Here is a 22,071-nt window from a genome sequence, read left to right on the forward strand (position 1 = left end):
CCCGCCCGCACGCCCTCTCCTCTGCCCCTTTCTCTGCTCCTCCGCCCTCGCCCCCGCACACACACCCTTCCTCCAGCCAGGTCCCTCCTGCTCAGGGAGGAGGCGCCCCGAAGGGTTGGAGATCTTCCCCTTTTCTCCCTTCCTTTTCCCTCCCAGCCCCCCCGCCCCGGTCTCCCCACCTCGGTTCTCCTAATCGGCTCTCCCCTCTTCTGGGTAGCCTTTTGGCTGCAGAGGCAAAGCACAAGCCCCGTGCCCGGTTCCACCTGCAACCCCTCCCCTCCCCCCAGCTGCTCTTTTCAAAGCAACTCTGGTGCTTCTGGGGTTAATTGCCCCAGTTTTCTGCCCAGGAGAATTAAAATTTCTCCCAACCTTCTCTCCTCGCTCAACCTGACCCCCCATCTCCTACTACATGAGAAAAACGATCTTTTCTCTCACACGCATTCCATCCTCAATTCTTCACTGAGCTAGTTTTCTCTAAGCCCAGCTCAGTCCACCCCAAATTTGATTTATAATCGTCCCCGCCCTTTTATATAAAAGAGATTCTCCACGGCCTAGAATTTGAGAAGAACCCCATAATCCTTTCCTGGGGGAGCTTTTCAACCATTAGACAGTGACTGTTCAGGCTCCAGTGGACGGTCCGCAGCACTTCTTCTGTCCCCCTGCTCCTACCAGTGTCCCCAGGGCAAAGGCAGACAAGGGACACCCTGGGCAAAGTCTCAGGTCGGGGTGGGGGTCCAGGACAAGAAAAGCTGTTTTGCTGTGGGGCTTTCCAGGTAGAGATCAGAATCAGTGACTCGGTCCTCGGGCCTGGGAGCAATTTATTTGCCACCGGAGGGGTTATCGGAAGAGCCAGTGAATAGCAGCCTACCACCCCATAACACAGATACACTGTGGACCCCCAAACCCAGCCTGTCTCCTTCTTCAAAGACTCCAGCTGCCCCTCCCGGGCTCTCTGCTTCCCCCGGGCACATGCTGACGCCCCTGTGTGGGCTGCTCTGGTGGTGGTGGTGCTGCTGCGGCTGGTACTGCTGTGGACTGTGCGCCCCGGCCCCCCAGATGTGGCACCACCAGGGTCTTCTCAAGTGCCGCTGCCGCATGCTCTTCAATGACCTGAAGGTTTTCTTACTGCGGCGCCCTCCTCCAGCGCCCCTGCCCATGCACGGCGACCCCCAGCCCCCCGGTTTGGCGGCCAACAACAACACCCTTCCGGCTCTGGGTGCCGGGGGGTGGGCCGGCTGGAGGGGCCCTCGAGAAGTTGTGGGCAGGGAGACCCCTCCTGGGCCGCCTCCACCCCCTTTGCCGCCTTCTTCTGCGGAAGATGACTGGGGTGGCCCAGCCACCGAGCCACCTGCCTCGCTGCTCAGCAGTGCCTCCTCAGATGACTTCTGCAAGGAGAAGGCGGAGGACCGCTATTCGCTGGGCAGCAGCCTGGACAGTGGTATGAGGACCCCACTCTGCCGCATCTGCTTCCAGGGACCAGAACAGGTGAGTTTCCTTTTTCCCTTCTCCTGCTTCCTGTGGCAGCTCCAGGTCTTGCAGATTGCCACTCGCCTGCTGGCCCTGGGGAACCGTTGTGTTGTCTCTGGCATGAAGGCTGTAAGTTTTAAGAGCGCCTCTTGATGTTTCTTGTGGTTAAGTTTGCCCAATTGGCGTCTGGTCCCTGATGGACCTGTTTGGTGGCGTGCTTGCACTCTAGTTTTTGCATTTCCTTCCAATGCTCGTGTCTTCAGTTCCATCCAAGAACTCCAAAAACATCCTCAGAGTAGAAGCTCCAGAAGCAATGAAGGGAAGGGACTTGGTGGTACGTTCATGCTTGTTGCCAAGGTATCCTTTTGTCTGATTTGTTGTTGGTAACGTTTCCTCCAGCTCAACTTTAATCCGAGACTCAAACTTCTTCCTTCTCTGAAAGTGTGCCAAGATCTTGTTCTTTGTCCCCGTTCTCATAGGTTGAAATTCAGCAAGCCTTTTTTTCACTTTGAAACTACCTCCTCCCATATCACACTGACATCCTCAGAAGTATGTCCTAGTGACTGAGAAGGAAATGGAGAGTGATTCTAGGTCCAAGACTAGACAGTTTGCTAAGACACTTCTTGGCAGACTCAAATTTTTCTGTGTTGAAAGCAAGTAGATAAATAGGGGTGAGAGTGAGCTCAAAGGACATGGAGAAGGGAGTAGGGAAGATTGTCATATCTATTCCTTTTCTCAGTCCTGAAGTGCATTGATGTTCCTTAAGCTTTCCCTGACTAGGATAGGGAAGGCCAAGTCTCTCACGAACCAGAGCTTCCCCAAGTCCGGTGGGTTCTCCCTACCCTATCCATTCAGATTTTCATAGGCGTCCCCTCCTACTCCACTTACAACTTAGTGTCCGCAATGCTGTATAGCATGGGTGCCCTCTTCAAAAGCCATACATTTGTGGCAACCCTTTCCAAAGAATCCAAGATAGGAAGGCTTGCCTGAAGAGCTGATCTAGTTGGTGACGTTCATTTGCAAAATGGACAGGGTTATGTGTTTCCCACCAGCCACTTCAGTAATGTCCTAACTGGGGGGGAAGACTTCTGGGTGCTCCTTGAATAAGTGACCATGCATGCAGCAGGATGCCATGCTGGTTTTCCTGACTGGCTCTGGTCCTTGCTGAAGGCTTGGTCTGTGAGACGCAGGCTTAGCTGGCATCTCCATTCATTTTCTTCTCTTTGCTCTGAATGGACAGAGCACGAAGGGACCAGTGGTGCGTAAGGCCAAAGCCGTGGCATTATGAGAGGGAGTTATATAAATCTCAGTGGGAATAAATGTATCTGAGAGACTAAGGGCTGGGTTCCTCTTTCTTGTGACTACTGAATTAAGTGTGGCCCAGAGTTGAAAACTCTGGTGAGATGGTCTAGGGTGCCCTGTTTTCAACCCTTCTCTCCGCTTCTAGCACCGGCCTCTGGCAGAGCTATACAGAGTAACAGCAAGAGGGTATCTCGCTTTGGGGTGCTCTAGGTCAAGATCTCACCCTAATCAGGAACCTAATCTTTTCCAAAAGAAATAATTACTTAGCTTCCTAACTTCCTAAGCTATTTCTTCTCCTCCATGAGCTCAAGCCTGTGTGTCCCAGGGACTGCTGGGAATTTGGCTTCTAGCAAGAACACTCTTGTCTCTAGAAAACAGCTGGACTTGGAGGTATCCTGGGATAATGCTTCACCTGCTGTGTGAACTTCTCCAAATAGCTTTATGCCTCTGATCCACTTTTCTAGCATATGTATTTAGAGAAAACTTCTCCTGTCTCCTTCCTCTCTTTATAGGTGTGTTGGGAGGATCCAGGAGATAATGAGTGTGAAAATATCTTGGAAGGAATTAATATGTAACGAGCACATATTTTGTTAATGGAAATACTGTATTTTATTGAAAAAAGAAAAAAGAATCATCAGCAATATGGTGAAATGCCCTCATGTGACACAAGGTCTGTTGGGAGGTTAGGAGCTTTCCTTTCTTGTTCATTATTTTTATGACGAGTCATAAATAAAGCATTGACTAAAAAGCGAACGCCAATAAAGGAATGGACTCTGGTCTGTGGGAGGACTAGGGGGCTATGTCTGCATTAAGACTGGATCAAATCAAGCACTTCTGAATATAATGATTATGTTTTGGGGGTTTACTTTGTGCAGGAGATAAGAGGTTTTAATGGGATTGTGTTGTAGTAGTAATGAGAGTAACGTGAGTACTACATTAGATGTGATGAACACAGTTTCCCACTTCTCATTTTTTTTCAGTGAGGAAGGGAGACAAAGAAGAGATGAAAGCTCTAGAGAAGGAAGAAAGAAAGAGACAGAGATAGAGAGGGAAAAGCAGAGAAAGAGGGAGGGAGAGAGAGGGACAGAGAAAGAGAGGTGAAATTTCTGTATTTTCGTTTCTGTCCAGCAATTGTCTACACGTGGCCCTGGAGGGAGCATGGTCTGCAATCTTAGTAGCAGAATGTCTTGGTCTTATCCCCACCCAAACAAAGGAACTAAGCGTCCCTATCCCACCTCCCATCACCCCAGTCATTTGCTACTGCTCTAGGGGCTTAAAGGATGCCAGAAATGAATATGTGATCGCTTCCTGCCTAGGACTTGCAGTATATGTGGTGAGGGGCAACAGGAGTTAGCTGGTTCCACCTTTGCACACATCTTCAGAGGACTTTGCATTCATTCGTGCATGCATGCACGAATTGAACAAATGTTTATTGGGCACCTACAGTGTGCCAGATGCTGTCCTAGACTCTGAGTCTGCAGGAGTGAATGAAACAGATGAGATTTCCACACTCCTGGAGCTGACATTCTAGGGGAGACACAGAAATAGACAAGCAAGGAAGCAGGTAAATAAGGTGATTTTGGATTGCCTTAAGTGCCATGATGCAACTTAAAAAGGAAAATGAGTTAGACAGGAATGCAAGGGAGGGGTGTGAAAGGTGCAGCCACGTTAGACGGGATGATCAGGAAAAGCCTTCCTAAGAATGTGCCATCTGAGCCAGCAGGCAAATGATGAAAAGAACCTGGCAACGCATAGGTCTAGGGGAAGAGCATTCCAGGCGGAAGAAATGGCAAGTTCAGAAGCTGGTTCATGTGGACAAGCTTAGCATGTTTGCAAAACAGAATGGACGACAGGAGGAGAGAGAGTGATAGATGGGAACCCATGCTTTGAGAACTTACTCGGCTCCATGCTGGAAAGCTACTGAGTAGCCATGCTCCCTCTCTTGCCCATTCATCCAGGATGGACAGGGATCAGGACCGTGAGACTGGAAGACAGCCCAGCTCACAGCCCCTCACTCTCCACTTTCGGTTGAAGCTGCACTAACCCACTTCAAGGGACTATGTACCCTGGTGGGTAATCTGACGTCTCTGAAGTCAGATGGCCCCAGCTGGAGGCCTGAGCAAGTTGCACAGCCTCTCTGTGCCTCGGATTCCTCATTTATGGGATAATAACCATAGTCCCCACTCCTAAGATTATTCTGAGCATCAAATCAGTCAATACTGTTAGAGCAGTGCTGTCATAGTGTTTTGTTATGGTTCTTACCACTATCTGAGATGCAAGAGAGTGCTTTCCCCGCCTGGTTTAAAAGGAAAAGTGTGCCCCAGCCCACGGACTGGCAGGAAAGCTGCTATGATTATGGTCTGGCTGTGGTAGTGGATTGCTTCTTGTAGACTGCTGTTGCTGGAAGCACAGAGTGCCGCTGTCTGTTTCTCCCATCAAAGACTTTATTAAGCACCTGCCTATGCCCTCTCTTCAGCTGAGCAGGGTCCAGAGACACAGGGTAGACGTGGCCCTGCCCTCTGGGAGTGTCACAATCTAACCCAGACATCACAGGGGCTGATAGAGATCAAGAACACAGACAGTAAGCCTGAGTGAATTACAGTAATATCGGGTACAAGAAAGAGATGCATGCTTAAACACAGCTAGTGGGTAGGGTGCCTATTCAAAGAGACAAGTGGGGAAATTGGCTACCTTATCTCCAGTTAGTCAGCGAAGGCTTCTCAATTGCTGCCCAAGTGAGAAGAAGTAGCTTCAGGCTGCAAGGCCGAGGTTAGACACATGCAAGTAGAAGGGATGTGTTCCCCACCCCCACCCCGACCACCATGGTGGATTTTATCTTTGTGCCACCTCCAGGCACTCCACGAGTGGATACCTTGACAAAGAGGTGAAACTGCCTCCTAGCTGGGCAGCTGTGGAGTACCTGGAAGTGGCTATAAGGATGAAATCCACCATGGCAGGCAGGAGTAGGGGCAGGAGGGCAGGAGTAGGGGCGGGAGGTCCTGGCCCTGGTGGAAAGCAGGAAATGAGTGTGGAAATGTTGACCAGGTTCGGTGTGCCTTTTTGTTCTTTCTTGGGTTGGCTTCCCTAGAGCTTTGTGTCCAGAATAGACAAGAATAGCATGGAATGTTTTAGTCAGTGTTTTTGTTTGTAGAGGAGTAAGATAAAGGATTCCCGGGCCCAGGAATCTGGACCCAAGATACAATGAGAACCCTGGAACAAGAGTTCAAAGACAGCGTTTAGAAGAAATCCAAATGGCATACTTATTCTTCTTAGCGCTATGGTTTGATTTTACATCTCTTTATCTCCCTCTCTCTTTCTTTCCCTTCCTTTCTTCCTTCCCTCCTTCCTGCCCTCCTTTCTCTTTCCCTCTCTTCCTCTCTTCCTCTTTCTTTTATTTTCTGTCTTCTGTCAGGTCTCACTCTGTTACCCAGGCTGGAGTGCTATGGTACGATGCTGGCTCCCTGCAGCCTTGATCTCCTGAGCTCAGGCTATCCATCAACCTCAGCCTCCTGGGTAGGTGGAACTACAGGTGCATGCCACAACACCTGACTAATTTTAAAATTTTTTTTTTTGTAGAGGTAGAGGTCTCACTGTGTCATCCAGGGTCTTGAACTCCCGGGCTTAAGCTATCTTCCCGCCTTGGATTCCCAAAATGCTGGGATTACAAGCATGAGCTACCACACCAGGTCCTGATTTTAGATTTCTTTGTGTATTTAATATCTGTCTCCACAAAGAGTAGACCCACCCCTAACATTTGTGGGCTCTAGGGCAAGAGTATAAATGGAGTTTCACGTACCATAGGCCAATGTATTTAGAAGTAATAAATCCAGCTAACACATCGTTAAGTAAAATACATTCTCTCCTCCTATCCTGACAAATATACCTTGGAAACAAACTGGAAGACAGGTTTGAATTTAGAACTTTCAGATGCCTCTGAATTCTGTGCCAGCCAAATAGGGATCTCTGCCCCTTGGTCTAGAGGCCACTCCGATTCTGTTCCCAACACTGACTCCTTCCTGCACCAAGGAGCCTCTCAAATGCACACGTGTGGACACTCCAGCTGGCTTGTCCACGCTCCGTCCACACTATCCCCCAAACAGCAGCCCTTACCCCATTCCCTGCCCTTGAGCCCAGTTTATAGACCTGAAGAAGAGAGCCCTGTAGGGTCTGGAAGCAGGCGTATGGCTGCCTGGGCAGGAATCCCAGGGCTTCAGGGAATTGGAGCACATTCTGGAAGAGGGGTGAGGCTCCTTGGCCCTCCTGCAGATGCCTCTTGCTGTGGGAAGAGGCACAGCTGGAAAGGGGCCAGAGTGGGGCCCTCTAACGCCTGGGGCATCTTGCCTGGGTCTAAGGGAGGCACTGCAGAGAACTGTAAGATCCCTGGGAGCAGCCATGGCTGGGTCATCAGTTTTCAACCCAGTGCCTGGCACCTGCTTCATGCTCTCCAAGTACTTACTGAATGAACAGGCCCCTGGAGCTCATTCAGTGGGCAGCTCCTTCAAAGAAATGGAGACCATTTAGGAGAAAAAGACTCACTGTTGTCTAATGTTGATGGTGTATTCTGCAGAAGGAGCCCAAAGTGCCTTGGCCAGTGACGAAATCTCCAGGGAAGTCAGCTTGGGTTTTGATATTAGAAAGAACTTTCTATGAAAGCTGTCTCAAGATAATATCGTTTGCCTTGGAAGAAGGGGGATCTTATGGGCGACTAGTTAACCCTCAAGATCTCTTTATTCATAAATGAGATCATTTTGGGGTCCAGAGAGATTTCCAAGCTAAGCAGAAAGGGGCGATCCCTCATCCCTCTCTGATTCAAGGGGTCATCTCATCCCAGGACTTCTAGGCCCAGTATACACAATACATGGCATATACAAATGTGTCTTTGGCAAAGATTGCAAAGAGCAGACGCTGTCCTGTGTTTATAAAAACGCTCAGTTGTTGGCAGTCACGGAGTCTTACTGTAGCCCAGGCTGGAGTGCAGTGGAACACTCACAGCCACCACAGCCTTGATTGCTGGGCTCTGGTGATCCTTCCGCCTCAGCCTTCCAAGTAGCTGGAACCACAGGCACGTGCTGCCATGCCCAGCTAATTTTCGGATTTATTGTGGAGACAAAGTCTCACCAAGTTGCCCAGGCTGGTCTTAAACCCCTGGACTCAGGCAGTCCTCTCACCTCCACATCCCAAAGTCATGGGATTATAGGCGTAAGCCACCACACCTGGCTTTTTTTTTTTTTTTTTTTTTTTTTTGCGGGGGTGGGGAGGTGAAGAGAGAGGTAAGGGTGTTCAAATCCTGCCATAGGATTCCTGGTGATTTCATAGATAGAGCTTTGAGTGCATCTGTCTCACTTTCTCAGACAGAACTAGGAACGAGAGAAGGGGCGAAGCTTGGATCTTGACTGTTGTGGAGCAGGTCTCAGATCAATTATCTGTAGATCCTCTACACAGTGCTCACTTTGGAGCAGTCCCTTACTAGCCATCCTGGGGTCTGGCTTCTAGGTAAGCCCCCTTCTGGAGAGTTACTTCATAAGTCTGCTAGGAGAGGAGGTTCCGAAATATGAATTTCAGAAGAGCCTGGGAAAAGAAAGGAGATTGTGAATATCTCTCTCTATCTCCCTTTCTCCATCCCTCTCTCTCACTCTTCCTCCACCCCAATCCTGCCACCTCGTTCTCTCTCCCTCTCCCTCCCTCCTTTTCTCTCTGTCTCTCCCCCCCCCCCCCCACTCTTTTTCTGCACTCTTTTCCAGCTGGTATGCTGGAAAAGCCCAGCTGTGGTCTATGAGTTGGGAGGAGGGAAAGGAGGTTGGAGAGGGAGGAGATACTCAGAGGAGTGTGGGAATGAACGAGCCGCTTCTTGTTTGCCGGGAAGGAAGCCAAGTTGGAAGTGAGCCGGGATGTAAAGGAGCTGGCGAGCAAATACTGTATGGCCTGAGCTGCATACCGTCCCCCTCCTGAGATGTATCACATGTAAGCCAGAGTTGACGTGCACGTGTTACATAGAGTACACATTTGATACTCCCTCTTTGTATGTTAAAAGCAAAAGTGGGGTGCACCCAGGAATGACTATCTCATGACAAAATAGCGAAATTTAATAAGCTACAACTGGAGCTCTAGGTAGATGCAAACACGGTCAGGAAAAAGAAGAGGATTTTGCAAATACAATCTTCATCCAACTCTGTGATTCAGAGCTCACGTCCCACAAGGGGGACGCAAAGACCCCAGTCCTGGACCCAGCAAATTGCGCTCGTGAGGGTTTCTCCCGGGCCTGCCTGCAGCGGTGTTGAGAAGGGCAGATCAAATTATTTTCTCCTTTTATGGAAATATTATTTGGGATATGGTTGAAGAGAATCAGCATCAGTGTCTCTGAAAAAAGCTCTTAAAGCCATCTTAGGGGCTAGCATAGGATTCCGCATACAGTAGGTGCTCATTATCTGTTAATCCTTTCCCCTCCTGCTGGGTATGTGTCCATTCCATATTAATAGTGCTGTCATTGGTCCCCCGTATATGCATGGTGGAAGGTATATTTGTGTGTGTGTGCGCACATATGTGTATAAATTAAAATGCCAGAGAAAGAGGATATGAATGATCCCATCTAGCCTCATTTTCTGATTCTGTCATGATAAATAGGGATGATTCTTGTCCTGCTAATCAGAGATCATTGTCCTGACTTGAGAGCACATGGCCGGCAGCATGCATTTCCTCATTCTATTGCAGAATGATGGGAAGAACATGGGCTTTGAAGTAAAAAAGACATGGATTTCATTCCCATTTGGGGCCCTTTCCAGCTGATCTTAGGCAGCTTATTTAACCGCCCTGGACCTAGATTTTATTGTTTATAAAACAAGGATAAAATACTGAATTTGAACACTTGGAAGGAGTTGACATGATGCATTCAAGAGCTCGGCAGCACACAACAGCCGTCCATTAAACGGGACTGACGTTCCCCCCCTCCTAGCAGTGTGTCTCAGAGACCTGCAGTGGGGCTCTAGGTCACACTGCTGCTTTTCCCACCACCCTCTCTTACAGGAGTCTTAAAAAATCAGACACTCGAAGGCTACGCTCCCAGTAAACCCCCAGCTGTTTTTGTGCCTGACAACCAGGGATGCGTTTTCAGAACCAGCGTCTGTTCAGTAGGTTTCCTTCCTCTGTGTTGCCTGACTCAGCTGAACTCTGTCCTCCACTCCCTGAGTCCCTCCCTCCCAACACAGTTGTCTTTATCCATCTCCATCATCACTGCGTCCCTGACAGATCTTTATTAAGCAGCACTCTCCGCTTCGCAGGAACTGTGCAGAAAGACACTTTCCTGGACTCTGAGTCCCCAGGGGCCGGGAGCAGACCCTGCGTGCAGAGGAGCATGGCAGAGGAAGTGGCAGAGGAAACGCTTGCCCTATATGTGACAGCACGGGGCTGGCATTCAGGGTCCTCCCTAGAATAACGTTTCTGAAAGCCTGGGGATGAGATGGACACCCCCAGACAGATACAATGTTAAATAATGTTGATCCCCGAGTGAGAACTCTGACCCCTTTTTAGTTTGCTCTCAGCCTTCATGATTACATCCGGGAGAATAATCTCATGGTAGTGATAATGTGACTTTAACACTTTTCTAATGGTGTCAGTTTTCTTTGTAAACAAAAAGTGAAGGTATCAGAGGCTTTGGACAGACACTTGTATCTAGCTAGAATTTGTTGTTTTATTTTGTTTATATTTGTATGCATCTATTTTTTTTTTTTGAGTCGGACTCTCACTCTGTCACCCAGACTGGAGTGCAGTGGCACTTTCATGGCCATGGCAGCCTCAACCGACTGGGCTCAGGCAATTCTTCCACTTCATCTTTCCAAGTAGCTGGAACTGCAGGCGTGTACCACCATGCCCAACTGATTTTTTTGACTTTTTGTAGAGACGAAGTCTCGCCATGTTGCCCAGGCTGGTCTCAAACCCATGGGCTCAGGCAGTCCTCTCGTCTCTGTCTCCCAATGTGCTGTGATTATAGGCGTGAGCTAGTGCACCTGGCTATTCTGGGGGAAAAAAAAAAAAAGCCAAAACTCAGGCTTTATTTTTTAGTGCAATTTTAGGTTCACAGCAAAATTGAACAGAAAGTATGGAGAGTTCCCATGTATTCCCTGCTCCCGCACCATCAACATCCACCCCCAGCGGAACATTTGTTACAATTGGTGAACCTACACTGACACATCATTGTCACCCAAAGTCCATAGTTGACATGGGAGTTCACTCTTGGTGTTGTATATTCGAAGAGCTTTGACAAATGTCTAGTGACATGTACCCGCCATTGTAGTAGCATACAGAATAGTTTCACAGCCCCAAAAAGCCCTGAGCTCCACCTCCTAGTCATCCCCTGCTTCCACCCTCAAGCTCCGGGCAATAAAGTTTGACTTTTCCAGAATAGTCATATAGTTGGAACCATTCAGTGTGTAGCCTTTTCTGATGGACTTTTTCACGTAGGAATGTGCCTTTAAACTTCCTCTATGTCTCTGTGTCTTTTTGTGGCTTGATAGCACATTTCTTTTTAGCACTGAATCGCATTCCATTGCTTGGATGTCCCAGTTTGCCTATTTTTATGGCAGATGATACCAGTTTTTCATTTACGGTAGTGACAAAAAGTCTCCTTTAGAAGCACATGTATTGAAGTAAGAGTATGGGACATTTCAAGACACTTGTGAAGCTTGAAGAAAATAATAGTATAGCTAATACATGAGTACCCAAAAAGTGTAAGTGATTGAAGTTATACTAATCTGACTACATCTTTAAAATAGTTCTGAAATATTCGAGGACATTCATGAACACCAGGAAGTACCTCAGGAAGGGGAGGTGCCTCTGGCTGTGGTGGCAGGGTGGTACCTGGATCTGCATTTTCTTTTTTTTTTTTTTGAGTTGGAGTCTCACTGTCGCCTAGACTGGAATGCAGTGGCCGCTCCTGGTCACCGCAGCCTCAACCTGCTGGGCTCCGGCGATCCTTCTGCCTCAGCCTTCCAAGTAGCTGGAACTACAGGAGCGTGCTACCACGCCCGGCTGATTTTTTTGATTTATTGTAGAGATGAGGCCTCACTGCCCAGGCGGGTCTCGAACCCGCGGGCTCAGCAATCCACTCACCTCAGCCTCCCAAAGGCGCGGGATTACAGGCTGAGCCACCGAGCCCGGCTGGATCTGCGTTTTCAATCACTGGCTTTGGTAATCCCAAGGTAGGCGATCATGTCAAGAGTCCTGTGTTTTAGGAGGCCATGAAATGGGGGAGAAGAAATGTGTCCAGCTGACCCAAGTTTCTAGAACAAGGAACAGGGCTGTGGACCCTGGAAGAGAGAGAAATTAGTTGGGAGGGTACAGGGCCATGTGACTAGGAAGGACGTGGCATGTGTTACCCAGGGCAGAGGCAGTAGGGGATGGCTCTAGCATCTCTCTCCTCATCTGCCTTAGTGATCTCAGGGCCAGAAGATGGTGTAGCCATGAAATGGAAGAACCTAACCCACCCAGAATCATGACACAAGGGAGGCCCTAACTCTGATTGTGTCAAGACACTGAAGCTTAGGGTTTTGTCTCTTCCCCAGCTAATGTGAATCTCCTGATGAATGCAACCATCAATTTCTACTCCCGAATTATGTTCAGAGGGTATTCTTGAGTGAAGCCAAATCCGGGCTTTGCTTCCCTGGGGAAGCCCCTGAGTCCCAGGGCAGGGCGGCAGATGGTACACAGCTCGGTCCCTCACAGCTCACTAAGTCCCAGCAATGAAGTGTTTCAGCTCAGAAATGACGTATCACTTTTGCCTACAGCTCACTGGCTGGATCTAGGAACTCGGCTCCGTCTAACAGCAACAGCCATGGTGTGTCATCTTCCCGGGTGCCTGAAAAAAGAGGAAATTTCATTTTCCAGAGATAGTGAGTTCTAGAAGTTTCTCTCTCAACCATAGCAGCACCTCCCTCATAGGGTTGTAGTGAGAATTGAATGCGAGAACACATGGCAAGCTTTTAGAACACTGCCTGAGCCACATTAAGTGCTCAGTATCGGTAGTTATTTTCCTCATTTAGTCGTTTATAAAAGAAGGCAGTTGGCTGAGCTTGGTGGCTCAGCCTGTAATCCCAGCGCTTTGGGAGGCCGAGGTGATTGGATTGCCTGAGCCCGAAGGTTTGAGACCTGCCTGGGCAACTTGATGAGACCTCATCTCTACAATACATCAAAAATTAGCTGGGCGTGGTAGTGTGTGCCTGTAGTTCCAGCTACTTGGCAGGCTGAGGAGGAAGGATCACCGGAGCCCAGTGGATCGAGGCTGCAGTGGCCGAGAGTGGCCACTGCACTCCAGTCTGGGTGACAGAGTGAGATTCGAACTCAAAAAAAAAAAACAAAAAAAGAAGAAGAAGGCGGTTGTGCTCTATATCTAAGCCCCTTTTAGCTCTGCTGTCCGTGTTTGTGCCATACCAGGTGGAGGGAGCCAAACCTGCAGCTGATACAAATCCAGTTCCTCAATGCCTTCTTCCACCACTAGAAGAAGTCTCCCTATAAGAGTGGCTTTAAAACTGGGCATTAAAGATCATATGAAGGAAATAATTTGGAAAATAGAAAATAAAGGCTGTTTCTGATAGGAACAATGGCATCAAAAAGTCAGAGATGCTTTTGGAGATACACAAAGTTGATAAAAACACTGGGCTTGCAGAGTCAGGAAGAACTCCCAGATCTCATCGTTGCTTTGCGATAGATGTGTGTTCTTGGGCGAGTCACTTGCAGACTCAGAATCTTAATTTCCCCCACCATAGAATAGCAATGATAATAATAGTACCTGGCGGCCCAGAGGCTGCTGTGAGGCTAAGTGATAGAAGGCATGAAAAACTTTTGGCATAGTGTGGATGCAACCATATAATAAATATTAGATCTTGATGTCGCTGTCTGACTTCACCAACTCTCTGTTGTCTTCTTCAAACTTTCTTGAGAATTTCTGCCTTGGACTGTGTATGACAGTGGGCTGCTGATGTCAGGAGGAGCTGCTCAGATACCCCAAGGGAAGATGAAACTAAATGTCCCCTAGCACTGCCTGTAGCTGAAATAAAAATGATCTCACAGATGGACATACTATTTTTCAAATGTATTTGGATGAGCAAAGTCAAAAGCACCCTTCAATGTAGTGTAGCTTCTTACTAAGTATATTCTCAATCAACAGATACTCAAAGTACAACTACAGTCATTTGAGGGTTTGTGAAACTTCTTGAATACTGAAACGGTCCAATTTAGACACATTCTGTAAACTAACTGGTTGGTTTTTTCCAAAGTCTCAAGGTCATGCAAGATGAAGAATGATGGGCTCCTGGTCTCAGATTGGAGGAGTCTAAGGAGATACAACAATGAAATACTTTTGTAATCTGGCTTGGACTCTGGACCAGATAATGGACATTGGTGGGACAGTTGGTGAAATCTGAATAAGGTGTGTAGATGAGTTGATAGTCTTGTATCCATCTTAAATTCCTGGTTTTGGCTGTTGTACTGTGTTTGTATAAGATGTGAACCTTTGGGGAAGTTGGGTGAAGGGTATATGAGAAATCGGTGTGCTATTGTATACATTTTTTATAAGTTTAAAAATATTTCAAAGCGAAAAGTTAAAAAATAACAAATAAAAGGAGGGTTGTTGCTCAGACTTGAAATAATGGGGAGTTATTGGTAGAGTAAAAAAAAAAAAACGCATAGGTTTCATGGGTAGAAAAACCTGGGTTAGAATCCAGGCTCTAGCATTTATTAGCTGCATGGGTTTGGGCAAATCAATTAAATCGCCTGAACCTCAGGCCGGGTGTGGCGGCTCATGCCTGTAATCCCAGCACTTTGGGAGGCTGATGTAAGAGGATTGCCTGAGTCCAGGGGTTCGAGACCAGCCTGGGCAACATGGTGAGACTCGATCTCTACAATAAATTAAAAAATTAGCCGGGCGTGGTGGCATGTGCCTATAGTTCCAGCTACTTGGAAGGCTGAGGTGGAAGGATCGCCTGAACACAGTAGGTCGAGGCTGCGGTGGCCGTGATCAAGCCACTGCACTCCAACCTGGGCAACAGAGTGAGACTCTAACATAAAAAAATCCTTTGAATTTCAGTGTCTTCTATCTGTCAAATAAATCTACAAAATAAATACTTTGTAGAATTGTCTTGGAATGTAAGAAGACAACACCTAGCACAGTGCATGAAGGAGGCTCCCGAGAAATGTTAGTTCTCTTTCTGTTCTCTCCTTGCCTCTCTGTTCAAAATGGATGATAAACATGTCTCACCCATTTCCCCAGGTGTAAGTACTGCACGCTAAGTGCTTTGAGACTGACAGGGGTGACACCTGAAGCAGTGCAGAGTGTTGCGTGGGCAGGAAAGTTTTTCCAGGATGGGATCTTAAGTATATAAAGAGTTACTCACCACCAGCATAAGCAGCATTGGCCATTAGGCAGTGTTCTTGAACGCTGCTTCACCGACACCCCAAAAGGAGTGCTTTGGCACATCGAGAGAGTGTGGGCTGTGTATTATGATTCATCCTGTGGCGATCCCTCCAGGAGCCACAGATTTAAGCCTCCGTGGAGCAAGAAAAGCTTTTCAGACCTGGGGCTCTCAGTTCTCCAGTGTGTTTAGAAAACAGCTGCCAAAACCAGGCAGCCGCAGGTGAATGAGAGCAGGCAGTGAGTGGGCAGGTAGAGGTGTCGGTCCTGTTGTACGCGTGCTGTGGGTGGGAGTGAGCGAGAAGCTTGAGGGGCTGGGGAAATGGGCTGGGTCTGTGCATGGAATACAACTCTTTAATACAGAAGAAAAAGGTACCGGAGGGGGGTCGGTGCATTTGGCTGCTTTTCCTTTTTGCGTGCCTTTGTTCCAGGGAGAACCCAGAGGGCCTGGTCTTTGCAAAGTAAATGTGGATGTTCTATACAATACTTGCTGCCTTGTTTCTGGCTTCTGACATCCATTATGTGTTTGCCTGCAGAAAAAAAAATCAGTTTGGGGCTTTAAAGGTCTATAGGATGTGATTTTCTCCTTCTTTCCTTCCTTCCTCCCTTCCTTCCTGTGCTCACTCTCTCTCTCTCTCTCTCTCTGTCTCTCTCTCCGAGATAGGGTCTTGCTATGTTGCCCACGCTTGCCTCAAACTTCTGTGCTGAAGTGATTCTCCCACCTCAGCCTCCTAAGTCGCTAGGGTTACAGGCTCCTGCCACTGCACTCAGTATATGATGTGATTTCAAGGGTTTCTCAACCCCCACCCTCAAAAAGAAAACACTACTTATTAGAAAGTGACTATAGTTACTCGTGACTTAAATTAATTTTTACCCTCCCTCTGAATGCAATTCCGATCAAAAAGTTTGTCTTTGACATGTTGGCTGGAATTTGCTTCAAAATAATCCAGTGATTATAGATAACACAAGACTGACCATGCGTGTCATTGCTGAAGCTGGGTGATGGGCACACGGGGTTTATTCTGCTTTTCTCTCTACTTTTGTATGAGTTTGAAATGTTCCATAATTAAAAGGGATGGACTGTTGTTTGGTTAATAAAAATGTTATAAAAAACAGTTATTAAACAGGTTTTATAAACAGGCAGGTGGAGTTAGCCGAGGGTAGATGAGAGAGATTTGGGCACAGTTACCTGGGGGCCAGAGTCAAAGACAGGTAGAACCTGAGTAAGCCCACCGGGGACTTCAACAGTCTTGTTCCGTGATGGGAAGAAATCTGGTGATCTCGTTCATCCCCAAAGTTCATGATGTAAGTTTGGAAATGTCCTGTTGTCCATTTCCTTTCTGGCCACCTGCTGTGGTGTCAGGAAAACGATCAGCAGGACCATTCACTCAGTAGACACCGAGTGAACCCAACTGGATGCCAGGCCAGGGAAAGCAGAGATAAGATGGGGAGCTCAGAGACGTGTGCAAGAGACCCATGCGCTAAGACGCAACCATGAGGCAACACGATAAGTGCCTCGGACCAGGGTTGCTCACGTTGTGCTGAAGAGCCACACAGCATGGGTGACTCGTGATGCCTGGGAGAGTTGGAGAAGGATCTCAGAGGAGCTCATCTGGGAGTGGTCACACAGGGATGCATAGGAGGAGTTGAGACAGGTGAGGGAGTTCTTTGGGTAGAAATGTATGCTAAAGTGTAGCCAGGAGAGATGTACCCTGAGTCTCCTCCTCAGAAATGTATTCTTTCTACTAGGTCTAATCCTCTCTCCCTCTCACTGCATTTCCAATTACATTGATATGATTTAAGACCCCGGATAGCTTTCTCCAGAGAGCTGAGCGGGGAGGGGAGAGGTACATCTTGTAGCCATGGGCTCGGTGGCTCAGCCTGTAATCCCAGCGCTTTGGGAGACCGAGGTGAGTGGATTGCCTGAGCCCACGGGTTCGAGACCCGCCTGGGCAACTTAGCGAGACCTCATCTCTACAATAAATCAAAAATCAGCTGGGCGTGGTAGCGCACGCCTGTAGTTCCATCTACTTGGAAGGCTGAGGCGGAAAGATCGCTGAAGCCCAGCAGGTCAAGGCAGCGGTGGCCAGGAGCGGCCACTGCACTCCAATCTGGGTGACAGAGTGAGACTCCAACTCAAAAAAAAAAAAAAAAAAAAAAGGAGTTGCCAGCATACTGAGAGTTAAATATTGAGTCCTTTATTGCTGGTGGTCGAAAGGAGGCTTATGCCAGAAAGAAACTCTCAACCCCGAATGAAGCAAGCAAGGGGTTTATAAAGGCAAACATTGCAAGGATACTTAGCAACTTAGCAACACATAGCAACTTAGCAACCATAAACTAACAACTTTTGACTGTTAGGGAGTTTCGGTTAACTTTATGTCCCAGGCACAGCCAGTGGAAATCCCTGAAGTTCTGCCAACAAGGTGTGGTATACTGTTTACTGGAATGGTTAGGGCAGTTACATGGAGATGGAAGAACTACTATACAATGGAGTCACCTTGGTTAGGTCACTAATAGCTGTTTCAATCTCTCTCTGGCAACCTGTCCTCTCAGTGCCAGTCTTTCTAGGCTTGGTCCTAATTACCTTTCTGGAATAGAAGCCTAATGGTCTGGCTGTGCTTGGAGCCACCTGCCTATGAACAAAAGTTGTCTTGGTTGATTGAATGGAGTTTTTTTCCTGGAATCTCTGGAAGGTCTGGAAGCACTGTTGTGGGTCCAGAAGCTCCCTTATCTTCCAACACATGTGGAACCACCAGCTCCTATTTCTATAGTAGAGAGGGGAGAGTAGACATTATTTTCCTAATCTTCAGAAGTGAGAACAGGATCCCAGCTTAGCAATGGAAGACAAATCTTGAAGATGGAAGACAAATCGCTAAGCTGGGATTTCCTATTCTCAGACTGGAACGTATCAGCAAATACATCTGCACCTTACAGGAGGAAGAAATTCTTCCTTCTCTCACCTCTTTTCCTGCCTCAGAACTGTTCATCCATTCACGTCCCAACACATTCATATAAACAAAATGTTGATTTGCCTACATTTTTAGAAAAGAGGTCAGGGAGAATGGGCAGGAATTTATGGTTACTTTGATTTTTCTGCTGAAATTGAGGCTAACCTTATAACTTTTATTTCAATGTTTATTATAGAAAATATAAAATATGAGTTCACCTGGCAGTGCATTTGAGCATCACCCACAATTTTTTTGATATTGAAGGATTGTTGTTTAAATTTAGGCTTTGTAGTTAGGGAAGACACTGGAAATGCAGTTCTAACTTCACAGACCACAGAGTAACTTATAGAAGCTGGTGGGTGGGTTTCATTTAAACTGTGATATTTACTTGTTTTATCTTTCTCCCACACGAGGGAAGTAAAATTTCTGGTTCATTCACTTGGCAAATATTTATTGAGCAGCTACTTTGTGCCAGAACTGTGCAAGGATCCTGGGTACCATGGTGAACTGGAACACAGATCCCATCCTCTTAGAGCTTTGCCGGTTTTGTTACTGCAGGAGGGGGACAATTCAGATATGACACTGAAGGACCAGAGATTGTGCCAAGTGCTATGGGAACGCAGGCTTGAAGATCAGGGAGGGCTTCTCACAAGAGGAAGTATCTGTGGTGAACCGGAAGTTGGCCAAGATAAGAAAGTGGAAGTCATCTCAGGCAGAAGGAGGGAGTTTTCCAAAAGCATAGAGGGAGGGAGTGTCAGCCCTAGGGGGAACGGAAAGGCCCAGCTTGCTTCCACACCCAAGCAGTCACGCATCTTCCTTTCTCCACACACTCTGGTCAGTAGAGTTGTGTCTGCCTTCCTGGGGTATCTGCTTTAGCAGCTGTGCATGTCCCTCAACTTGGGGCTTCCTCTGTGCAGACCTTGACCTAACCCAGCCTGGCTTCCACCAGAAGGCTACCTTACTTAGCCCACTTGAGGAAGGGGCACCCAGGGGTCCCTCCGTTTAAAGTGATCTTCATGGCTGTTCTTGGTGGCTCAGTCTGTAATCCCAGCACTTTGGGAGGCCGAGGTGAGGGGATTGCCTGAGCCCGCGGGTTCGAGACCAACCCAGGCAATAAATCAATAATTAGCCAGGCGTGGTAGCGTGCGCCTGTAGTTTCGGCTACTTGGAAGGCTGAGGTGGAAGGATCGCCAGAGCCTAGCAGGTCGACTGCTGGGGTGGCTGTGAGTATCCCACTCCACTCCAGCCTGGGCAACAGTGTGAGACTCCAACTCAATCAATCAATCAATTAATCAATAAATAAAGTGATCATCATGGTAACAACCACTTCAAGTTGCTGAGGAATGCAACAGGTTGGCAAAGGGCAGCATAGAAGTCCCCAAACCTTACACCTGCCAAGTTTCCACCCCCCCCAATATGGTTGGTAAACCATGTCTTGTTCAAGACCCAGATACACTTTCATTTCACATTGCTTACCTAGAGGCCAGGCCGTTTTCTGGACAGAGAGCCAAAAGAAAATATCAGCAGTGTGGCACATGCCCTGTAGTTTTACCAGACCTTCGAATTATCCAGCTTTCCCCATCTCTGTGTTCGCTTGTTCCTGAGGAGATCTGGTAGATGCAGCAGCAAGGTATCCTGTTTGCCTTTTTTTCCTTTTAAACGATCATTACCCAGTTGCCCTCAGCATTATTTCTACCTACCCTCATGCTAGAAAGTGTTAACAGGTTTTGCTACTTACAGAATAAAGCACTTTGAGAAAGGGACCTTCCTTCATTTTTTAGATAAGGAAATACAGTCCCAGAGAAAGTAAGTGGTGTGTCTGGGTTATTGTTATGCACAGATGCCGTAGGCAGTGCAGTCATGAACAAAACAGACAAGGCCTCCCTACTCGTGAAGCGTTCAGTCTAGAAGCCAAGTCTAGCATAGTGAGGTGGTTGGCCTAGCATGGCCGTGTGGGACAGTATTATGGCACAGCATAGTGGTTTGGCATCGTGAGGTGGTGTGACATAGTGTGGTGACATGGCATACTGTTGTCATGTGACGTGGTGGGGTGGTTGGCATAGTGTGGTGGCGTGGCTTACTGCTGTGGCGTGGCATGGCGGTGTGGTACCACAAGGCACTGCAAGATGGTGTGACACGGCAGTGTGGTAGAGTGTCAGGAGACAGGAGGGCTAGGCCCAGAAGTCCCTGAGTGTATTGAGTTTGTTCCTTCCCTGCTGTCCCTTGAGTGAAGATGCTGAGGAAAACATCCAGCCCAGCCCTGGCCCAGTGACCCTGCTAATAAGGCGTTCTGAGCACTTCTCCCTCCTGCTTCTCATTGTCAGGGGCAAAAAAAAGTTAGTGCTCCCAGCACAGTGACAATCTGGGACTCCTGGGGTTTGAAGCCACCCCGTGGTCCAGCCTGAAGCCTCATCACTCCACTTCCCCTCAGATACTCGGCCAATCCCCACCATCTGGGGTTCTCCACAAATGAGTAAACCCCATAGCTCTCTGCCTTACGACTTCTAGTCGAATGCCTTCTGCCTCCGATCGCCTTATCCCCTCTCCCCTTACCTTTCCAAGCCCGATGTCAGGTGTCACCTCTTCCATGAGGCCTGCCTCCCACACCTCATTTCGGCCCCAGCTGTGCTCCTGTGGCCTTTGGCACAGGCTGCCTGTCCTTTATCACTGTGTACCTCCACTTCCTTCTCCCAGGTAGAAAGGGAGCTCAAGGGAGCTTGTTCCTTGTGTCCAGTTCACTTTTCTACTGTCCACTAAATCTAGCAATTATAGGGACCCAAAAAGATCATATACTTCCTGCAGTCCAAGCCAAGTAGGTGTTGAAACTCTTTCATGGATCCACTCAAGAAAAGCATTGTTTTTTCCTAACTGGCATTTTCCCCTTTCTGCTAAAGTAGGAGAGGGGAGAGCACTGAAATGTTTGCTTTTAACCATCTCTGTGGTGGCACATCAACCTCTTAGTCATTTTTTTCAGCACATTGAGCATTTACAGAGAGCCTGTTAGTGCCCCCCTGACCGGGAGTCTGTCAGTGAGCAGTCAGACAAGGCCCCTGACCTCAAGGAACTTACCTTCTTTTCTTTTTTTTTTTTTTGAGTTGGAGTCTCACTTCGTCACCCAGGCTGGAGTGCAGTGGCACACCCACAGCCACCCCAGTGTTGACTTGTGGGCTTCAGCAATCCTTCCGCCTTCCAAGTAGCCGGAACTACAGGCCCGTGCTACCATGCCCAGCTAATTATTTTGATTTACTGTAGAGACGAGGTCTCACCATGTTGCCCAGGCTGTTCTCAAACCCGCGGGCTCAGGCGGAAACCTGAAGATACCAGACAAGCCCAAAGGGAAGGACATTGACCTGATCAATAGTCAAAATCTTGAAAAACAAACAAAAACCCAACCCCAAAACCAAGGAAGTGCTCCAACGGCAGGAGACCAGGGCTAAATAACAACACGATGTGGAATTTGGAACCCAAAAGAGGATATTAGTGGAAATCCAGTGAAATTCAAATAAGTTCTTTTATTTATTTATTTATTTTTTTGAGTTGGAGTCTCACTCTGTCGCCCAGACTGGAGTGCAGTGGCTGCTCCCGGCCACCACAGCCTTGACCTGCTGGGCTCCAGCAATCCTTCCTCCTCAGCCTTCCAAGTAGCTGGAACTACAGGCACGCACTACCATGCCTGGTTAATTTTTGAGTTATTGTAGAGATGAGGTCTCGCCAAGTTGCCCAGGCGGGTCTCGAACCCGCGGGCTCAGGCAATCCACTCACCTCAGCCTCCCAGAGCATGGGATTACAGGCTGAGCCTGTACCATAGTGTGTACCATAGTTTCCTGGTTCTGATAACTGTGCAGTGAATATGTATAATGTTGACATTAGGAGAGATTCCATGAGGGAAATATGAAAACTATACTATTTTTGCAACTTTTTGGTAAGTCTAGAAGTAGTTCAAAATAAAACACTAAA

At 47.8% G+C, this 22,071-nt stretch overlaps 1 protein-coding gene across 1 annotated transcript in view; it reads left to right on the forward strand.

The window, feature by feature from the left end:
• Positions 1-154: 154 nt before the first annotated feature.
• The window catches only part of MARCH4 (membrane associated ring-CH-type finger 4), a 116,984-nt gene continuing 95,067 nt past the window's right edge, over positions 155-22,071 (forward strand). The window contains exons 1-2 of the mRNA XM_008055556.2: positions 155-1,517; positions 4,412-4,436. Of these exons, the coding sequence (XP_008053747.1) occupies positions 970-1,517; positions 4,412-4,436 (573 nt within the window). The 5' untranslated portion in view covers positions 155-969. The remainder of the gene's footprint in view (positions 1,518-4,411; positions 4,437-22,071) is intronic.

Source organism: Carlito syrichta, unplaced genomic scaffold (assembly GCF_000164805.1).
Source record: "Carlito syrichta isolate Samal-C Ts95f unplaced genomic scaffold, Tarsius_syrichta-2.0.1 Scaffold301884, whole genome shotgun sequence".
In the NCBI taxonomy this organism is placed as follows: Eukaryota; Metazoa; Chordata; class Mammalia; order Primates; family Tarsiidae; genus Carlito; species Carlito syrichta.